Raw genomic sequence first — 23022 nt, 5'->3', positions numbered from 1 at the left:
GATGGAGTCCAGTATGATCGAAATCGAGTAAAAAGGATATTATCTTGGAGAATATGAGCTGGATAACTAATTGGGGGCCAGAACTCAGAAGAACTTCATTAAATCTGGTAAGGATTTGGAGGCTTTGTTCTAAATGGAATGTGAAGCCATTGAAAGATTTCTCCTCTTTTTTGAGACTTGGCTTTAGAGGCGAGAATGGAAGTTGCATCTAGACCAGTTAGCAATATAGACCAGTCAGCAATATGAGAAAAGTCCCATAGCCTCCACTTTCAACAACAACCAAAAGAAAGAAAAAACTGTGTGAGTCATAGTCATGTAAATGGATGTTGTCTAGTCGATTCTGACCCATAGTGAATAGAACTTCCCCAGAGGTTTTGTTTGCTTTCATCTTCATAGAAGCATATAGCCAAGAAGGTTTTCTTGAATCTACTGGGTAGGTTTGAACCACCAACTTTGGGTTAGCAACTAAGTGCTTAACAATTCAACCAAGGCTGGTTGCATATTGTAATAAGAAAAAACTCAAATTATTCATTTATTATCATTGTTGTTGTTGTTAAGTGCCATCGAGTCACTTCTGACTCCTAGTGAGCCATAAAGGGTTTCTGAGGAGTGGCTTGTGAGCTTGAACCTACAACCTTGCAGTTCAAATGACATTGCAGTACAGCGCATTAACCCACAGCACCACACCAGGACTCCTATTATCATTGTGTTGTTGTTGTTAAGTACCGTGGAGTCTATTCTGACTCATAGTGATCCTGCACAGGGTTTACAAGGCTGTAAATCTTTACGGGAGCAGAACGCTTCGTCTTTCTCTCGCAGAGCCGCTGGTAGTTTCAAACTGCTGAGCTTGAGGTCGGTAGCCGGACTCATAACCACTACACTACCAGAGCTCCTTCTTATTGTCATTAGTGGTGTTATATACTTATTCAGATGTTCAACTGCCAAACGTTTAATGAATAATATGAGGGAGTTAAAAAAAGTTCATGGGTAAATGGAACTGAAAAATATATTTTTCACGAACTTTCGAAGCTTCTTTTTATATTCATTTTTAGATTTACTTTGGTGGGTTTTTACCATCAACTTATATGAAAGCTTGTGCTATGCATATTATTATTCATATTGTTTAAGCTTCTACCTATCAAATTTATGGGAAATATTTTATTTAGTTTATGGCAACTGGTCATTTAATTTTTTTTAATTTTTATATAAATTTTAAATTTGAAGTCAAACATCTAGTTGATGAATGTATCAATAACCGAATGCCTTCTCTTACTTCCAGTTTCTGGGATTCCTTTAAAAGAGTACTGGTTTTGCAGTGTGTTAAGCATTGGACCGCTAACTACCAGGTTGATAGTTCAACCAGACTAGTTGCTATGTGGGAGTACTGGTGTGGTGCTGTGGTGTAAAGTTCAGGACTACAAAGTCGGTTTGAACCACAAGGTCTGTGATTCAGACTCACTAGTCACTGCTCAGAAACCCTACACAGGGTCTCTATGAGTTGGAACTGACGCAACAGCATTTAACAACAACAACAACATTTGCTGTGTGGGAAAAAGATGAGACTATCAGCTCTTGTAAAAATTTGCGTTTTTGGAAATCCTAGGGAGCAGCTCTGTCATCTAGGGTTGATATAGGGTTTCTGTTAGTCTGAGGTGACTTGATGGTAGTGAGTTTGGTTTGCGGAGGAAGGGAAGAATTCCTTTTGTTTCGTTTTCAGTGCTCCAATCCCTAGGGCGCTTCCAGGCTTCTTATATAAGATGAATAAAATTTACTTGTCATCTGTACTATGCTTCCCTGATAACTGATTAGTTGCTTGTGAGAAAGTAGAGACAAAAAGGAGTACTTCTGTAGGAATATAAGAAAACAGCTTTCTAGGAATTTCAAATAGCAAGGAGATTGTTGTTGTTAAGTTGTATCAAGTCAGTTCCAACTCATAGAGAACCTGTGTAGAGTTCCTGAGAAGTGGCTGGTGGGTTTGAACAACTGTTCTTGTAGTTAGCAGTTTAGTGCTTATCCTACAGTGCCACACCAGGACTCCAGCAAGGGGACTACTGATCAGAAATCCAGGTAATCTACATCCTACATTTTTTAACAAGGAAGATGGAAAAGGTCAACCAGAAATTCCCCAGATCTATTTTAGCAAATAAATTTGTACTTTCCAAAGATGTAAGTTCCTTAATTACTTGTTGTATAGTCATTTCCTACTCCTGGCAATCCATAAGCTTCTCAGAATAGAACTGTGCTCCATGGGATTTTTGATGGTTAATATTTCAGTAGAAGCTAGCAAGAGGCACTTCTGGATGAACTTGAACCTGTAAACCTTTCACTTAACAGCCAATCACTTATACTACCTGGGGACTTGTAGTGATGTAGACCTGACGGTGGTATTTAAAACCCAATTCTATTGGACTCCTGGTGTGGCACTATAGGATCAGCATTGGACTGTGAACCACAAGGTCAGAAGCTCAAACTCACCTGCCACTCCTTGGAAATCCTATACAGAGTCACTATGAGTTAGTACCTACTTGAAAGAAATCAACAACAACATTGGCTTTGCAATGTTTCATCCCAGATACTGATATTGATGCTACTTCTAGGTCTTAGTTTTTTGTTTGTTTTTTTTACATATATAGATTTACTAATTTATTTTCCAATTTACCCATTAAATGTAAGATCTATGAAAAAAGAGTCCATACTGGTTTTGGTTACCTTGTTATTCTCAAACACACACACACAAAGAAATCCACTGCTCTCCAGTCAATTCTGATGCATAATTAGCCTGTCAAATTGTCCAGAGCATTTCCAAGGTTGTAAATTTTTATGGAAGTAGACTGCCACATCTTTCTCTCATGGAGTGGGACTGGTGGGTTCCAAGTACCAGTCTTTCAGTTATCAGTGGAGTACTGTAACCACACTGCCACCAAGACTCTTATCATCTTGCTTTTTACCCAGCTCTTAATACAACCTCTGACATTCAGTCAATATTTGACTATCTGTCAAATTAACAAATGAATGACTGTGAAATATGCAATTTCAGTGGAAAGTTAGGGGACATTGTGTCACAGGCATGCGGTGAGATGTACTGTAAAAATTGCATCTATGGTCCTGCTCTGTTAAACAGGGGAGTATGTTTGACTCCACATCATTATTAGTATCTATCTACTGCTTCCGCTGGTCTTAACGGAGTGATGCTCTTAGGAACTTCAGAAGTTGGTTGGGCTGTTTGCTTCTTTACTTAATGGCACTGCACCACTCGGCTTTTACAGCTTTTAAAGTAGTCCTCCCATCTCTTCTTTTGGTTATTGGCTATCATTTTCTTTTCTAAAATTGATCTCTGTTGTTGTTGTTAAGTGCCGTCAAGTCAGTTCTGACTCATAGTGACCCTGAACAGGGTTTCCGGGGCTGTAAATCTTTACAGGAGCAGAAAGCCCCATCTTTCTCCCGCGGAGCAGCTGGTAGTTTTGAACTGCTGACCTTGCGGTTTGCAGCCCAATTCGTAACCACTATGCTAGGGTCAATTTTGAATGATGACAATTTTTGGTCTTCTGAGCTCTCATTAATGGGACAGTAGTTGAGATAAACAAGGAAGGATCTTTATAGCTTTTCTTCTGAATACACTTATTTTTTTTTTTTCAGAGAGCAACAAATTGTTATGTACAACATGCCACCTGTTTATCAGCGATAAATTAGATTTTCTTAAATTTAAACACAGGCATGATATGAGGCATATTATTTAAAAACCAACTTTCAATTGTATATGGTAATGATGGGCAGGTTGTACAGAAATGCCCCCTGATGTATATGTTTCTATGGGAGCTCTCTTTGGTGCAATCACCTCTGTTACTTTTTTATTAAGTTACATTTTTTGATGGCATGCTTGCTACATTACTTTGCTTTGCATACACTAATGGCTATTATTGAGTTCCATCAAGTTGGTTCCGCCTCACAGCAATCCCATACATGGTTTACAAGGAGCAGCTGGTGAGCTTGAACTGCTGATCTTGTGGTATAAACCTACCATGAGGTCAAGTGCTTATCGTACGTTGCCACACACCACACCAGGACTGTTGCTTTCTTGTTAAATTACATTTTTTGGTAGTCAATCTGTTAAATTACTTTTCTTTACATACCCTAATGGGTACTGTTGTTTTTGTTAAGTGCCATCGAGTCAGTTCTGACCCATAGCAACCCTGCATAGGGTTTCCAAGGAGTGGCTAGTAATTTTGACCACTTTGTGGTTCAAACCGACCTTGCAGTTCAGCATATTAACAAGAGGTGTGTCTAGTGCCATTAGGTTGGCATTTGAGTACCTGCCTGCATAATGAAATAGAGAACCTAAGGTGGTATACCTCAACTTGGGATAGATGAGCATCCAGGCATAAGAATACTGGCATCTGTGTCTTCTTTGGGTGTTCAAAGAAACAGAAGTTTGGCCCAGGGATAGGATTAAGGTAGAACTAGGAAGAGGACAGTAGATTAATTTACCTGAGAGTAGCCTGTGTTCACCACAGGACAGAAAAGGTAATCTTCTTCAAAACAGCGGCTGAAACTTAAATGTGTCTAGATGCCTCACCAAGAGCCTAGTAATCCAAGATCATCCTAAGTGCCTGAATCATTGAAGGAGTAACACAATGGTCACCAAAGAAACATCTCTAAACCCAGAAAACCCTAAACTTTAAATTCAATCTATGTGTCTATGATTACCCAAATCTGTATTACTGCTGCCTTTATACATTCTCATGCTTTTATTAAAGCATGTTTACAGGTGCACATATTGACTGAAAACCTTGTGTAACAACATTATGTCCTCTCAGCACAGAGTACAGATTCTGCATATAACTATTGATTTTCTGAGCTCCATTATGGACCAATTATTGGAACCACCATCATCAGAATTGTAATAAAATTAAATGTAATGAAATAACCTAATTATAGCCACCTCTTTCCCTTCTTCTATTACATTTTTAGAAAATAAGTCAAACTCAGTCGGATGTTTATGTTATTTCCCTGCTTCTATTTTACTAACTTCAGTATTCATTTCCTGAAAACATCAAATTTACTACATAAAAGAGATGAGATATGAAACAAAGAAAAAAACCCAATTTATGTTGCAACATGTATTTTGCTTCTCACCAGAGCACCCCACTTTCCAATTCCAGAAAAGCATCCTTATTTTCTGATGTGTCAGTTTATACTCATGTCTTCTTTCAGGTGGAATGGCTGAAAAATGAGGAGCCCATTGACTCTGAGCAAGATGAGAACATTGACACACGGGCCGACCACAATCTGATCATCAGACAGGCACGGCTGTCCGACTCCGGGAATTATACCTGCATGGCAGCCAACATTGTGGCCAAGAGGAGGAGCCTTTCAGCCACTGTGGTGGTTTATGGTAAGACCAGCCCAAAGGCCATGGAAAGGATTGGGAGGGTAGAAAACAGAACAATAAGAGAGACTCTGCTTTGTATTAAAACCTTTAATGCTCATAGCTAAAAGGACTCTGGCAGTCATCTACTGCAATTCTGTGTCCTGCCTCCTCAATGGCAGGTGAGAAAACATTCCTTCTTCCTATTGCTATTAATGTATTTGTTGTTCCCTCCAGTTTTGGACATCATGAGATAGTTGGTGACATTTCCAATCTCTCGCTCTCTTTACCATAATAAAACATTATTTATTTTCTACTATTGTGTTGATATTTGAAAAGAATTGAAATGGGCAATTTCTGTTTTCCAACCCACCCCACCCCAACATCAACTCTCATCCTCCCCAGACCTGCTGTCAGTCAGTTCCTTTCCTGGCATATGAAATCCACTCAAAACAAACACTACTATTTGCTGAATATTTCAGGTATTCTGCAAAAGAAGTTCCCAAGTATTTAAGTAAAGGTATTCTCTTTCATAATAGCAGAGCCCTGGGATTTATTTTGAAGCACTTTGAGTGTTAGAATTTCAAATGCTGATCTTTCCTTATTATGCTATGAATTTTCAAGTGCTTTCGAGATATTTTGATGAGTTTTTTCTATTTTTCATAATTTCCCTGCAAAACAAAACTTCAGTTTCCCTGCTATCACAAATGAGTAGGTTGAGGGGCAGAGGTGAGGTAAACTCCACTGTTGCATCATGACAGAGGAGCAAGTGTGGGTCCAACAGGTTCTTGACCCCCAGATGCTTAACTCACAACACCTGGCACAGTGACTTGCACATAGTAGGCAATCAGTAAAAACATCTCTCCTTTTTTTTTCTCCCCTCCCCATTTTTCTCTCTCAGTGAATGGAGGCTGGTCTTCCTGGACAGAGTGGTCAGCCTGCAATGTTCGCTGTGGTAGAGGATGGCAGAAACGTTCCCGGACCTGCACCAACCCAGCTCCTCTCAATGGTGGGGCCTTTTGTGAGGGAATGTCAGTGCAGAAAATAACCTGCACTTCTCTTTGTCCTGGTGAGATATATGCAGATTCCATTTTCCCTTCTGATCCACCAACACTTTTAAGCTGGTGTGAAACAATCAATAGCCTTCTTTTCCAAAGTTACCCTCTCCCATGTTTTATGATGGAGCCTTTGTCCAAGGTGCTACTATGGAGCTCATTGTAATGGCAAGAACATGGTGAGATAACCTCTGTTCAATATTTGGGGTCATATATATTTTTTTAACACTGAGATGGCATTGCACACTAACCGTCAATAAATCAAATGCTGTGAAGTATTTTTGTCTACCAGTGCTTGACTGGACTCAACCATCCCCTTCTCTCCTTGGGTTCTCCCATTTGGTGGCATGCATTTATATAATAGCTAGAAGAGATTAGGTGAGTTTTCTGCAAGCACAAAACAGCAGGTGCAAAACAAATAAACAAAATAGACCCTTTATCATGGGATACCAATCAGCTAACAGACCTTATCAGTTTTAGCCTTATATTTATTTACAAGACAATTGGCAAAGACTGCATACAATCACAGCAGTCTATATTTTACATTTGATCTATGCTTGCCTTCCTTTCTGAATAGAGAGAAGTCATTTACCAAAGATGGCTTTTTAAAGTTCCTTTGTTCATCTCTTACTAACTCTAACCCAATTTATACAATGAGAAATAGATGGGATGGAAGATGACTTTCTTTATGGAAAGCATATCCTCTCACTGAGAAATAAATTGATCCTGGGCCTCAGAAACACTACAGAACATTAACTTCAAGGACACTGGACTAGAGTTGCATTTCCTTACATTTTCAAATTTAGTTTCACTCAAAGATAAGGTGAGGCTCTCACCAGCAGCATCTTCCTGGAGTTTCAGTTTGGATTCATATTCAGTAAACATTTATTGAGTGCTTACTATGTGCCAGATACTCTGTAAGATACTTTTATGCATATAATGCCATTTAAGTTTGTGTTGTGAGTTTTAATATCCCCAGCTGACAGGAAGTCAATGTGAAACTAAGGGACCTGCCCAGGTTTGCTCAGCCAACAAGTTGAATGAACCAGAACAAGAACTCAGACATTTTGCTTCAAGTTCAGTATTTGTTATATTACGCTACTATGAACCAATTGCGTTACATTAAAAATTGCAATATCTTAAGTAACCCACATAAGCATGGTTGGACTATTCCTAGGAGAGAGTGAAACAATGGCCTCAAACAGCTACCGTAATCTCTAGGGTTGATTTTTAGTAGAATTAAAGTTAGTTTGTTCATTTCTCCATACAGCAGCAATCCATGACCCAAGAAATTCTATTTATGTAAGTCCTGGTGTCTTGGGGTTTGACTGACCTGTTTTCATTTAATACTATCACTATATGTGGGTTTAACTTCTTATTGTTTAGGGGTTCTTAGGCCTTAAAAATAGTTCGTTTTACTTTCTTTTCTAAATTGTCAGCCCTGAAAGAAGTGGCTGATTACCAGTGTTTACTGCACATAGTTTATCTGTCCATCTAGGATGCACTTGGGCATGAAAGACAGAAAAAGAATAGATAATGTTATTATTAGCCAACCCAAAGGCACTGGTAATTCAAATACTTGCTTAAATTCAGTAATTGGTCTCATCTTAAAATAGCAAGAGAATCACACCACTGCTCTTGTTAGTTCATCTCTTTAGGAAAGAGAAGGTGGAGAGAATATAAACTGATACATTATTTTGTTTTGTGGTGGTGGTTATTTCTTTAAAATCTAAGAGCAACAGCAGTCCTGAGGCGAGTCAACTGACAGCTGCCCAATACATCCTAATGATATTTTTTTGTTTGTTTCTCTTTGAAGTGGATGGGAGCTGGGAAGTGTGGAGTGAATGGTCAGTCTGCAGCCCAGAGTGTGAGCATTTGAGGATCCGGGAGTGCACAGCCCCAGCCCCAAGAAATGGGGGCAAATTCTGTGAAGGTCTAAGCCAGGAATCTGAAAACTGCACAGATGGTCTTTGCATTCTAGGTAACACCTTCTGTTTAATATCTTCATTGTTTGCCCCTAATGTAAAAAGAACATCACAATTATTAATTGAGTCAAATAAGTACCATAATGAAAAATTGACAAGAGACCAAAAAAATGGGTGAAAAGAATATAAGGTCTGGAAAACTAGGTGAAATTTATAGAGGTTGTGGTGGTGATTGTGTGCCATACATTTGATTCCGACTCACAGTGACCTTGTATAGGGCTTCTGAGGCTGGAAATTTCTAGTAGAAATGGTCATTTTATATTTTATCACTTTGAGTTCTACAAATCTGTATGTTTGTTATTAATCTAATTGTTGATGTTAATTGCCTTTGAGTTGTTTCCGACTCTTTATAAAGAGTTTCCAAGGAGAGGCTGGTGGGTTTGAACTGCCAACCTTGTGGTTAGCATGCTAATGCTTATCCTACACTGCCACACGAGGACTTCATTAATCTAATTAGATCATGTTTTAAAAGAAACTTAACCTGCCCAGTAATTCTCATGTTTCCTTTAAGAGCTACAATTTTTAACTTTGGTGAAATTCTGGTACTGATGACTGTATATTTATTTCTCCCTGGAATTTGGTAGCACTCTAAAGCATTTAATGTATCTTTAGAGATAATACTTGTGTGGCAAGGGACTTGTACTGTTACTATTATCTTATAAATAAGAAAAAAAACACCTTACAACTGGAAGGTGGATGGCTTTGTATCAAATTGGTTTTAGGAAGTAGAATGCTCACTTCAAACTCCCAAGTCTTTACTTCATTCCATTGCCTACCTAGATTAGGAAGTGTGGGAGACTCAAATAGAGAAAAGTTTTCATATCATGTTTTTTTATTTCTTCAGGATATATGCCAAATAGCGGGTGTACTGGCTCATACTGTGTTTCTATTTGCAACTCTTTGAGGAAGCACCATACTGTTTGCCACAGTGGTTGCACCATTTTACAATTCCATCAGCAGTGTAGGAGGGTCTCAGTCTCTCCACACCCTCACCAGCATTTGTTGTTTTCTGTTTTATTGAACTTTGCTATTAAGGCTGGGGTGAGATGATTGTGGTTTTGATATGCATTTCTGTAGTGGCTAATGATCACGAGCATTTCTTCATATGTCTTTTGGCTGCCTGAATGTCTTCTTTGGTGAAGAGTGTTCATGTCATCTGCCCATTTTTAAAATGGATTTTGTTCTTTTTCTTATTGAGGTGTTAATGTGTTCTAAAAATCTTAGAGATTATTTCCTTGTCTGATAGTCATTGCCAAAATATTTTCCCCAGTCTTTTGGTTCTCTCTTTACTCTTTTGGTGAAATCTTACGATGTCTAATTTTTAGGAGGTCCCAGTCATGTATTTTGAGAAGTAAGTTTTTATTTGCTATAATCCCTAACTATCTTTGTGACCCTTGGTAACTTGCTAAATTGTTACAATTTTCTGTCTATAACCACCAAAAATAGTTAGCCATTTTTTGATTATTTTAAAGGTTAAATGATACAAACATATTTGCAAGTTTCGTAACACATAGTAGATACTCAGTATGTATTAATTCCTTCTCCACTTTCCCACTCTGATGAGCTAAGGTGTATTGATTTTGCTGGAATGTTAAGAAACATGAACTACATATCTACTAATTATCTGAAACTAAGGTTCTTTCTTTGGAAATCCCCTGTAGAATATGCAGCAATAAAATCATGTATTTCAATAGTTAGCCATCTTCTTAGTCATGTGTGTCCCTTTTTCTTTGGGAAAATGACAAATAATAAATTGGATCTATTCTTTTGCCTTGCTATGTCTAAAGCAAATATATTCAAGCTTACTATTCTATTTTCAGACCAAACATTGATATCAAATGATTAATACATTGAAATAAATACTTGCTTATAGTCTGTAAGACATTGGTTGAATTCTTTCCTTCCATATAGGAGACCCAGGTTTGATTTCTGAACAGTGGACCTCATCCATAGCTACCACCCATCTGTCAGTAGAAACTTGTATGCTATCATGCTGAAAATACTTCCGCAGAGCTTCCAGACTAAGATGGACTAGGAAGAAAGTTGTAACCATCTACTTCCTAAAACTAGTCAATGAAAGTACAATGGATCCCAATGGTATAGTCAGTCATCACAGGAATAGAACAGGATGTATATGGATTCATCATGAGTCAGGGACTGACTTGACATCAGCAAACAACAAATAGTCCATAGTGCCTTTATTTACTATTACAAGGATGGACAATTCTTCATGTGTAAGATATAATGCAAAGGTCTATAATAAAAAAGAACCACCAACCTCAGTGATAAGAGAGCTGGGCTCTTAATAAATACTTTCCAACTATTTGCTTTCCTTAGAATGCTTTTCCCCTTCTTTGTTTTGTTGTTGTTAAGTGCCATCAAGTCCATTTTGATTCAAAGTGACCCTGTTTAGGGTTTTCAAGGAGCAGTTGGTGGGTTTGAACTGCCAAACTTGTGGTTAGCAGTCCAGTGCTGATCCTACAGTACCACACGAGGACTCCTAAATATAAAGAAACTGAAGAAAAACTCCATAGCAAAAGGACCATACTTGACTGAGATAGATATTTCTGAGATATACATTTAATGTGGGGATTTTTTTTTGCTTATTTGTTTTTTGCTTTTTTTAAACATGTAGCCATACTTTTAAATTGATAGACTTCAGACCATAAAACTCGTATGTCTGCTAATGAACCATGACAATACAACTATTTAGCTCCTGACTAAAGTTTAGATTGTTATTGTTGTTGTTGTTGTTGTTAGGTGCCATCGAGTCGGCACCGACTATGCACAGCAGATTGAAACACTGCCAGATCCTGGGCCAACCTCACTACTGTTGCCATGCTTGAGTCCATCGATGCTGCCACTTGGCCAATCCATCTTGCTGGGGATCATCCTCTTTTTTTCTGACCCTCCACCTTACCAAACATGATGTCCTTCTCCAGCGACTGGTCACTCCTGACAATCTGCACAGTAATAACCTTCCCTATCAACCACCAACCAGACTTGAACTTGATAAAAATCAATAAATATCAGGCTTCAGCCATTACAATGATATTTAGTCTTAGAGTTAGTTACTGGTTGAAGACAGAACAGTGGCTGTAGTTGTTATTAAGTGTTGTCAATCAGTTCTGACTCCCAGCCACCCTGTATATGAGTTCCAAGTAGCAGCTAGTGGGTTTTAATTGCCAATCTTGTGGTTTGCAGTTCAGTGCTGATCCTACAGTCTGCAGTTATTTTTTCTAGTGTTAAAAAAAAAAACAAAATGTTACCAATATGTGAATGTTAGGGAGTACTTTGGTATTCCCTAACAAATCCTTGGCTACTAACTGAAAGCTTAGCTGTTGAAATTCACCCAGAAGTGCCTCAGAGATCTGCTTCCAAAAGGTCATGGTCATTGAAAATCCTATGGAGCAGTTCCACTTTGCCCAAATTGTTATTTTTAGGTGTTGTTAAGTGAGTTCTAACTCAAAGTGACCTTATATGCAACAAGACAAAACACTGCCTGGTCCTGTACCGTCCTCACAATCTTTGTTATGCTTGAACTCATTGCTGCTGAAACTGACAATCCATCTTTTTTGGGGTTTTCCTCTGTTTTGCTGACCCTCCTTGTCCTTCTTCAGGGACTGGTGTCTCCTGATAGTATGTCCGAAGTATGAGAGACAAAGTCTCACCATCCTGGTTTCTAAGGAGCATTCACTGTACACAGATTTGTTTGTTCTCCTAGCGGTTCAGGTTCATGGTACTTTGAATATTCTTTAGCAACACCGTGGTTCAAATACATCAATTCTTCTATATTCTTCCTTATCCATTGTCCAACATTCACATACATATGAGGTTATTTACAATACCCTGGCTTAAATCAGGCACACCTTAGTCCTCAAACTGATATCTTTGATCTTGAACACTTTAAAGAGGTCCTGTGCATCAGATTTACTGAATGCAATATACCATTTGATTTCTTGACTGCTGCTTCCATGACTGTTGATTGTGGATCCACGTAAAATGAAGTCTTTGACAACATCAATTTTTTTCTTCATTTATCATGATGTTATTTCTTGCTCTAGTGGTGAGGACTTTTGCTTTCTTTAAATTGAGATGCAACCCATAATGAAAGCTGTGTCTTTGATCTTCATCAGTAAGTATTTTAAGTCCTTTTCAATACCAGCAAGCAAGGTTATATCATTTGCCTATCACAGGTTTTTATTGAGCCTGCCTCCAATCCTGATATCATGTTCTTCTTCATATAATCCACTTTCTCAGATTATTTGCTCAGCATACAGGTTGAATCAGTATGGTGAAAGAATACAACCCTGGCATACACCTTTCCTGTTTTGAAACCATTCCGTGTCCTCTTGTTCTGTTCAGACAGCTGCCTCGTCTTTGTCTATGTAACGGTTCTTCTTGAGAACAATTAAGTGTTCCAGAGTACACATCTCCACAGATTGTTCATAGATTGTCATGACCCACACAGTCAAAAGCCTTTACATAATCAATAAAGCACTGGTAAGCATATTTTTGGTATACTCTGCTTTCTGCCAAGATCCAGCTAACATCAGCAGTGATATTCCTTGTTCCACATCCTCTTCTGAGTCTACCAGAATCTCTGGTAGTCCCCTGTCAATGCACTGGTGTAATTGGTTTTGTCTTATCTTTAGAAAAATTTTACTTGCAAGTGATAACGACTAATGATGTCCACACCATTGAGTCACGTCTCTTTGGAATGGGTACAGATATTGCTGTCTTCCATATTTGACAAGGTAACTGTCTTCCAAATTTCTCAGCATAGATGAGAGAGTACCTCCAGTCCTGCATCAGCTTGTTGAAAGACTTCAATTATATTCCATCAATTCCCTTAGCCTTGTTCTTTATCAATACCTTAGTACACCTTGGGCTTGATTGTTCAGAATCATTGGCTCTTGATCATATGCTAGCTTTTGAAATGGTTGATCATTGACCATTTCTTTTTGGTGTAATAACTAAGTATATTCCTTCCATCTTTTTTAAAAATTCTTTTTGTATCATTCAGTATTTTTACCAAAGAATCCACCTGTATTTCAGCTCTAAGTTTGACTTTTTTCTTCATTTCTTTTCAGCTTGAGAAACGCTGAGCATGTTCTTCTCTTTTGGTTTTCTATCTCCAGTATAGGATTTGGCTTTGTCTTCTCAAGCTGTCCTTTGAAATTTTCTGTGTATTCCACCTGTTGAAGTCCATGTGTACAGTTGTCTTTTATGTTGTTTAGAAAAGGTATTTGCAATGAATAAGTCTTTAGTCTTCCAAATTTCTATCATGTGATCTCCAGCATCTTTTCTATCATCAAGTTCATATTTTCTAACTACTAGTCCCTCTTTTGGCATCCAGGTGTGGTGCTGTAGGTTAATACGCTGGACTGCAAAGTCCTTTGAATTGCAAGGTCAGGGGTTAAAGCTCACCAATCACTCCTTGGAAACCCTATACAGGGTCACTATGGGTTGGAATCGACTTGACGGTACTTAACAACAACAACAACAACAACAACAGTTACTCTTTGGGAGTCCTGGTGTGGCACTGTGGGTTAATGTGACAGACTGCAAAGCCGTTTGAACAGCAAGGTCAGCAGTTCAAGCTCACCAGCTGTTCCTCAGAAACACTATACAGGGTCGCTATGGGTCAAAATCAACTCAATGTCACTTAACCACCACCACAACAATCCCTCTTTGTTTCTAATCTTTGCATTCCAGTTACCGGTGATTATCAATATATCTTGATTGCATATTTGATCAATTCCAGACTGAATACGTTGATAGCTTTCTTCAGTTTTATCATTACTGGCTTTAGTGGTTGGTGTACAAATTTGAATAATAGTGGTATTAACTGGTCTTCCTTGTAGGCATATGGGTATTATCCTATCTCAGACAGCATTATACTTCAAAATAGATTTCAAAATATGGTTTTTGATGATGACTATGATACCATTCCTCTTCATTTTGTCATTCTTGCCATTGGAAACCATATGATTGTCAGATTCAAAATGTCCAATATAAGTCCATTTCAGCTCACTAATGCCTAGGATATTAATCTTTATGTGTTCCAATTATTGTTATTATTTTAAAGCTTTTATTGTTAATTGAGTGGTAGTTTACATGGGAGAACATCAGTTTTGCACTTATCCTACTGTGTTTTGTTTCATTGCAATGATTACAGTTTCCTCCATGCATCACCATTCAACAGCATTTGTTTCTATGCCCACTGTTTGTTTGTTTGTTTTGGATGTATACAACCATTTCAACAACCCAAGGGCACATTCTGCAACCCTGTATCCTGGCCACCTGCACACAGACTTTCTCTTTCCATGAGTCTAGAGTCCTCAGCTGCTCCCTCTTTCCATGTCATCATCTCTACCTCCATCTTCTTCTCTGGATAGGGCCCCGCATTCCGCTCATGCTCTTCTCCCCTGATGGTCCTAGGGTTCTCTGTTCCAGGAATGTTAGATTACCTACTCCCCCCTTTTTATTAAAAACTTCTACCTTTACAGTTGTGACAGTCACAATTAGTCATAATACCAATTACTCACTATTGAATCATAAGAATCTCAGTCCCAGCTCCTTTCACCAGACCCATCTAGACAAGATGGAAAATATTCAGTGGAGATTCTACCTCCCTCACCACAGTCTTAAACTAAACTCCCTCTTGAAAACTTGTAATCCAGCCACTTTGTGCCTTTGTATCCCTACCTTCCCCCCTATTTTAGGTAGACAATGTCTAACTTGGCTGTCTTTATAAACCCTGTATATGAAGGGATAGGTTTGATCCTTGATGTGAAGATTCCATACCTCTTGGTTGGTATTTTGACTCCCAGCGAGATGGATTGGCCAAGTGGCAGCATTAGTGGGCTCAAGTGTGGCAACAGTAGTGAGGTTGGCCCAGGATCAGGCGGTGTTTCATTCTGCTGTGCATAAGGTCACTATGAGTCGGTACTGACTTGATGGCACCTAACAACAACAACATCCGTAAGTGTTGTTGTTAAGTGCTGTGGAGTCGGTTCCGACTCATAGCGACCCTGTATAGGGTTTCCAAGGCTGTAAATCTTTACGGGAGCAGAAAGCCTCATCTTTCTCCTGTAGAACAGCTGGTAGTTTTGAATTGCTGATCTTAAGGTTCACAGCCCGATTCATAACCACTACGCTTCATAAGTATAGGTTAAATTGATCAAATTGTAGCAATTTGCACTTGTTTCTTGTATCAAATTTCTTTATCATCCTCTATTTGAGTTCTGATAATCAAGCCATTGAAGCTAGGTCAAATGGGTGCTATCTGCAAGTTGGGACATTCTTTACATCTCCCTTCACTTCAGTTGGGTGCTTCACTTTCAACTCTAACCCTCTGTGACTAGGTCCTTATTCATGGGTTCAGGAGTCCCCAGGACTCAACACACTTGACTCTAATTACTTTTTCATAACTTCCAATTTTCCTAGATTCATATTTTGTGAATTCCATGTTATTATTATTAATGGATTTTTACAGTAGTTTCTCTTCATTTTGAGTTGTGCACATCAGCAAATGAAGGTCCTGAAATCTTCACTTCAATTGTGTCATCATGGTTAATTCCACTTTAAGGAGGCAGCTCTTTCCTAGTCGTTTTTGAGTGCCTTCGAATCTTAGGGATTCACCTTCAAGCACTATTTCTGACAATATTCTGGTGCTATTAATAATGTTTCAATATTTTGGTGCTATCTCTGCCCAGTTAGGATTATCATAATCCACTCAGTGACAACTAGTTTTGATTCCTGGTACATTAATGCTGCATATTTGTACTTGTATTACAATGTATTTCCATCTATTAACAGTTCTGTTTAGTGATGCAAGTAATTGTCAATGTAGAGTATACTGTTAGTTTATATTCTAATTCCAGAATCTGAAATGTATGTATATTTGTGGAGGTCAAAGCTCAGTTCAGTTTTTTTCAGAGCAGATATATTCATAATCCAAGGAATTGCTTAGAGTTTTATTGGTTTACCGACTGAGCCCGTCTCATGAACTTTGACCATGAATGATTCTAGCTACCCAGATCATAGTGAATACTCTGTTTCTATTTTTCTATGGTGGAAACAAAATAGCTAGGTAAACAATGAGGCTTGCAATGTGTTCAGTTTGGGAGGTAAGCTCTCTTCAAGATCCCCTGTATCCATTAATTCCTTCTATTCCCTTTTCTACATAGGAATATTTTTCTAGTATCCTTTGCCTATATAGTATGCATATTAGACTGTCTGTCAAATACAATCAGAGATACTTGGGGACTACAGTGACTAGATTTTTTGAGAGAAAGAGGGTGAAGCCTGTAAAATTATAGTGGTAGATGAGGTATATTTGCATATCAGTGGGGGAAAAAGGTGTTTTTGTAAGAGTTCCACACCAGGAGGTATTCTGCTTTTGTAGACAGAGAGTGGCTACCAACATCAACAAAAAGGAATAACATTTCATTCTCTCTGCAGGAAGCAATGAGCAGCAATCTAGTTAAATGACACTGAAATGGTCATGAAGCCCACATCACTTTGTGTTTCTGGCTGGTACTCTGTCAGAGTGCTTTTGGTGAAACTAGCTGTCCTCTGAGAGCACAGCTCCAACAAAGGCTGGGTTTGATTAAAATAACATTTGGAACAGCAATATGGGACAGTAGCTTTGTTGAAGGAACTAGGTCATGTTATAGTTTGGGAATTTCTTTCCTTCTAATTTTTCTTTTCTCCTTTCTGCCAAACATGGCCCTAAAGCAATCCTTTAATTCCCAACTTCTCTTTGAGGGTTAACAATGACATTGCTTGGTTTTTGGATGACATACAATTTTTTTTTTTTTACTTTACTTGGGTCTCCAAAGGTATTTGGCTTTCCTTTGTTGTCACTTAGCGTTGCTTTTCTCTTAGAGATGAGACTTCCAACTCTGAATGATCAGTTTAATATATGAGTGTGATTGTTGCATGGTCAGTTGTGACTGGAGCACAAAACTTTAGTGTCATGCTGTCACAGATGGCCACACCTACATGCTCTCAACAGGGGAATAAATGCCTGATGCTGGTGTAAGTGAGATTAGGTCATTCTTGCCAGTAGCAGTCCAAGGATTCAAACTGCAAACATAAACTAAACACCAAATACCTTTATGCTAAAACACTGCTTTCTCCAAGAAGAAAGGTAATTATTTTTGTGATCGTTAAGAAACAAGAATTTGTAGACCCATGTTTTCTGACATTGCAAACCAGAGTCAGTTTCCTTACTATTCATCTTCATACCAGCTGAATTTAGTTGTTTTAGTTCTACTCTAGAGAGCACCCAACCACAACAATATGCTCTGAGAACCATTGCTGCTATTGTTAAGTGCCATTGAGTCAGTTCAAAGTCATGCTGTTGTTATGAAGTGCCATCGAGTCAGATCCTACCCACAGCAATCTTATAGGGTTTCTGAGGAACGACTGGTGAACTCAGACTACCGTCATTACAGTTCAAAGTGATTTTGCAGTCTGCGCCACACCAGTTCTCCATAGTGACCCTATAAAGTATTTCTGAGAGCTGCTGGTAGGAGTGAATCGCTGAACCTGTGGTTGGCAGTCCAGTGCTTATCTTACAGCACCACACTAAGACTACATAGCTAGAGGTAAATGACGTGCACTTACCTCTTGACAGGAACAGAAAGGTAAAAATGACGGAGCATTTAGTTTCTTCCTAGGTAACCAGAGATTTCATTTTCCTTTTATTCCAGCAGATTTGAAACTTTGAGGGAGCCCCTGTGGTGCAGTGGTTAAAGCAATTGGCTGTGAGCCAAAATGTCAGCTGTTTAAAACCACAAATCAATCCATAGGAGAAAGGTGTGATAGTTTGTTTCTGTAAAGATGACAGTCTTAGAAACCTTATGTGTAGTTCTACTTTGTCCTATAATCTTAATGAGTAAGAATAAACTCAGTGGCATGTGTGTGTGTTTTCTTTAATGATTTATGAAACTAAGAGCTTTGGTTTTCAAAGATTAAATGGGTATGTTTCAGAGATCCATGCCTAAATGTGTAGTGAGAATGGAGCTAGAGAAATTTCAGTAAGGCCTGAAAGAGAAAAAATCATTGAACTAACCTTATAGCTAATTTGCCCTTTTTGTCATAATGTGCGAGATCAGTTCAACATTGTTCAAAAATTTCTTTAAAAAGATAGTGTTTGGAGAGGTGGGGCTTGTTGGCGAATAGGGTAGAGGTGCAGCGAAGACCTCCGTCAACAATAACACAGACTACCAGGTGAAGTGGGTTCAGAGAAGAGGTCCAAAACTCTGAACCACATATGTAGGAATATTTTTAAAAATTTGAAGGCTTATAGCTAGTTGAGCTCTTAGTGGAAGCAAGAAATCTCATACTTTTCAATCTGCCGGACTCATCAGACCCAGAGCCAACAGCTTGGGTGAGACCAAATTGCAAGACCAAGCAAAGGAACAAGCAATCCTCCATGGACAAATGCCTGCAGGAACCTCAGAGACAAAGGTGGACAATATTCTTTGTTTTGTTCTGATTTATTTTGTTATCTGTACATTGACCTCTTGCTGTCTGTGCACCTCCATTCTGGTGACTAGAGGTATGCCTAAGCGAGTGGACACCCCCACCCCCTCCACTGAAGGGTTCTTTTACCACACATGCACACAGATCCTGTCAGTGGTCAAAGGGCCAGTCCCCTCTTAAAACCAACCCAGCATCACAAAACGGATACTGCCAGCCCCAAACTGTTTATTACTAGGTAAAAGGCCAGAACAGACGTCGTTTAAAAGGCCATTCCCAACCGGCAGCACAAAACAGCCACAGCCAGTCCTGAACTGTTTATTAATAGGGAAAAGGCCAGAACAAGGGATGTGGAGTGGGAGAGGCTAAAAACAAAATAGGCCTAAAATTAAATCCTGAAGTGCAGGACAACAACCAATAGTGCATCTTGAAATTTATCAGTTGGCCATGAAGGCAAGAAGCTGAAAGAGGATACTCTGGTAACATAGTGGTTACGAATTGGACTACTAACCCTAAGGTCAGCAGTTTGAAACTACCAGCTGTCCTGCGGGAAAAAGATAAGGCTTTCTGCTCCAGTAAAGATTTACAGCCTTGGAAACCCTGTGCAGGGTCACTATGAGTTAGAACTGACTCCATGGCACTAAACAACAACAATATTAGGCTACAGATTTTTTTTTTTTTTTTCTTCTCACTTTCCTTTCTCTTTTCTGTGATTATAGACTACAGTATCCAATGTGTTGGGGTATTTTTTTTTATTTTTAATTTTTATCTTTTTGCTATTTTGTTTTGGTTTTTGTTCCCCCTTTTACCTTTAGTGGCTCTTTCTTTCCCTATATTACCCAAGAAAAGACATTAATTGCTGCCATATAGTCAAGCTACCATCACACCCTATAAAACCCCACAATCCAGGCAAGAACCAATACATACACCAGGGAGGCAGACAACACTTGTGAAAGTTACTCCGAGTTAATCAATAAGAAGAGTGAAAAGGGAAGCCCACCTCCTGATCACATCTACCTAGAGGCAATCAGAAAGCATCAAAAATTATCAAAACACACACTCATTTTAAGTACTAAGGCGACAGTTAACTACCAAACATGTCCAAGAAACAAAACAGATGACCATACCAGAACATGTACAGAAATAAGATAAAATGTCTGAAACAAATGACCTAGAGGTAGACCTGAAATCCATTCTGGAAGGAGGGCAGGCATTGGAAATGCCTGAGAAGGGATTCAGAAAAATGATTATAAAATGTTTCAAAAACACTTTACACTGGAATTGAGAAAAATAAGGAAGAAGTCAGGAAAGTGCTACAGGAACAATCAAATAAGATAGATACAGCATTGGAAGTAATTCAAAACCTAATAAATAGGTTCAAATGATTAATAATGGAATATCAGAAATAGACAATACATTGAAAGGGCAAAGGATTAGAATAGAACAGATGGAAGACAGAACTAATAAGGTGGGAGAAAAATCTCTCAATACTGCTAAGAGCAAGCAGAAAAAAGGATAAAAAAATCTGAAGAAGGTCTAAGAATCATGTTGGAGAACATGAAGAGGAATAACTTAAGAATTATCAGCATTCTGGAACAGGAAGACTCACACAAGTCCACAGAAGAGATAGTTGAAGATCTGCTGGAAGAAATTTTCTCTAGCATCCTGAGAAGTGAAAAGATAAGCATTCAAGAAGCTCAATGAACCTCAGGAAGGATAGACCCCAAGAGAAAATCACCAAGACATATTATAATCAAGCTCTCCAAAATTAGAAGATAAGGAGACAATCCTGAAAGCAGTTGGGAAAAAAGAAACATTACATACAAAGGCAAGCAAGTCAGATTAAGGTTGGATATCTCAGCAGAAACCATGCGGGCAAGAAGGCAATGGGTAGACACATAAAACCCTGAAAGAAAAAAAGTGTCAACTAAGAATTCTTTATACAGCAAAGCTATCAATCAACTATGATGGTGTAATCAAAATGTTCCAGGATAAACAGAATTTAAGGGATTTTGCCAAAGCCAACGCTGCTCTATAAAATACCCTAAAGGATGTTTGGTTGGCTGAGAACCAACAAGAACAGACAATAACCAGAGATTGACACATGTGGCAGCACCCTCCAGAACTAAATCGACAGAAGGAAGAGTCAAGAACAGAACAAAACTATAAGAATAAACTCAGAGAATCTGGGAGGTCAATCTAGGGTCAAAACAATTACAATGTAAAAGAAAGTAAACACATAGAAACAGAGATCCAGATGGTGAGAAGGTCAGGTAGATTAAAGTATAAAATAAACTGCACTAAATGGAGGGAAAAGTTAATGGACTATAAATTATCTTCAAAGAAAATTAACACTTCACAATTTACCAAGAAAACGAAAATCCAAGAAGAAAAAGGAAACATTAAGACTATGAGGACAAGAAAGAACACAAAAACCATGAACTCAACACAGGAAGACATGCAGAGCAAAGAAAGCAAGAGCACCACAAAACAAAAAAACTTAATGGCAGCAATTAATCCATACCTCCCAGAGTGCTCCTTGGAGGCCCAGATGACCAAACTTCGACTTTCATACTTCAGACATATTGTCAGCAGGTACCAGTCGTTGGAGAAGGATATCATGTTTGGTAAGATGGAGGGTCAGAGAAAAAGAGGAAGACCTCCAATGAGATGGATTGGCCAAGTGGCAGCATCGATGAACTCAAGTGTGGCAACAGTAGTGAGGTTGGCCTAGGATCAGGCAGTGTTTCGTTCTGCTGTGTATAAGCTTGTTGTGAGTTGGTACCGACTCGATGACACCTAACAACAGCATCGATAATTACACTGAATGTAAATAAATTAAATGTACCAGTCAAGAGACATAAAGAGCAGAATGGATAAGAAAACAAGATCCTTCAATACTCTGTCTGCAAGAGACACATCTTAGACACAGACACCAAAACAGATTAAAAGTCAAAGGGTGGAAAAAAAATATACCAAGTTACTTGCAATAAAAAATGAACAGGAGAGGCAGTACTAATCTCTGATAAAATACACTTTATGGGAAAAATCATCATAATAGATAAAGTTGGACATTATCTCATGATTAAAGGGACAATTGAACAAGATGACATAATCATAATACACATCGACACTCCCAATGAAAGAGCTCCAAAATCTATAAAGGAAACTCTAATAGACTTGAAGAAAGAAATAACGAATCGACAATAATAGTGGGTGATTTTAATATACCGCTTTCAAAAATGGATAGAACAACCAGAAACAAACTCAACAAAGACACAAAGAAACTAAACAACACAATCAGTCAACTGGACTTCATAAATGTGTACAGAATATTCAACCCAACAACTACACAATACACATTTTTTTTCAGTGCACATGATGCATTCTCCAGAATAGACCATATGTTAGGCCACAAAACAACTTCCATAAATTATAAATATCAAAATACTACAAAGTATCTTCTCAGGCCAAAATGCTATCAAATTAGAAATCAACAATACGAAAACAAAGGAAATGAAGTAAAATACATGGACACTGAATAACACCCAGAATAAAACGTGAATTCACAAAGTTCCTAGAAACAAACGAGAACGAAAACACAACAAACCAAAATCTTTGGGACACAGTGAAAGAATAGTTTGGGGTCTGGGGAGTGGGGCAATACACAAGAAGGGGGAGGGAGAACAAGACAGATGGGAGAACAGTTAGACAGATTTGCATGGGCTAAGTGGGACAGAGGTAAATAATGATGTATGCACAATCTTGGAACAACAGGACTCAGAGATATAGGGATCGAGGCATGGTTTGAGCGGGTAAAAGGGGGGAAATAATGTTAAGATACTTGGCTGTCTTTGGAAAGTTGGTTTCCCTTGCATACCATTGTAAAAGACACTTGAGGGGGAGAGAAAGGAATAGCCAGAAATATCACCATAGAAAGCTTGTAAGTTCATCTTCTGCCTATAACTGATTAAAATGGAGCTACAATTTGCCCATTGAAGGAGGTTTCATGCAGAGTCTCTGCATTGCATAAGACCACAGATGGAATCCAGAACCCCATCCAGAATCTTCTTTAAAGTATGCAATCTCCACTTGAAAGGACAAGCAGACCAGCCTGGAG

The 23022-nt window shown here is 38.5% G+C and overlaps 1 protein-coding gene across 1 annotated transcript in view; it reads left to right on the top strand.

Moving 5' to 3' along the window:
• The window catches only part of UNC5D (unc-5 homolog D (C. elegans)), an 890335-nt gene that overhangs the window by 707472 nt on the left and 159841 nt on the right, over nucleotides 1–23022 (top strand). The window contains exons 5-7 of the mRNA XM_006859970.1: nucleotides 5212–5392; nucleotides 6267–6434; nucleotides 8237–8401. Coding sequence (XP_006860032.1) covers nucleotides 5212–5392; nucleotides 6267–6434; nucleotides 8237–8401 — 514 coding nt within the window. The remainder of the gene's footprint in view (nucleotides 1–5211; nucleotides 5393–6266; nucleotides 6435–8236; nucleotides 8402–23022) is intronic.

The sequence above is a fragment of the Chrysochloris asiatica genome, unplaced genomic scaffold (genome assembly GCF_000296735.1).
Source record: "Chrysochloris asiatica unplaced genomic scaffold, ChrAsi1.0 scaffold00035, whole genome shotgun sequence".
Lineage (NCBI taxonomy): Eukaryota > Metazoa > Chordata > Mammalia > Afrosoricida > Chrysochloridae > Chrysochloris > Chrysochloris asiatica.
The sequence above is the reverse complement of the archived record's forward strand: the minus strand, read 5'-3'. Positions and strand labels throughout refer to the sequence as shown.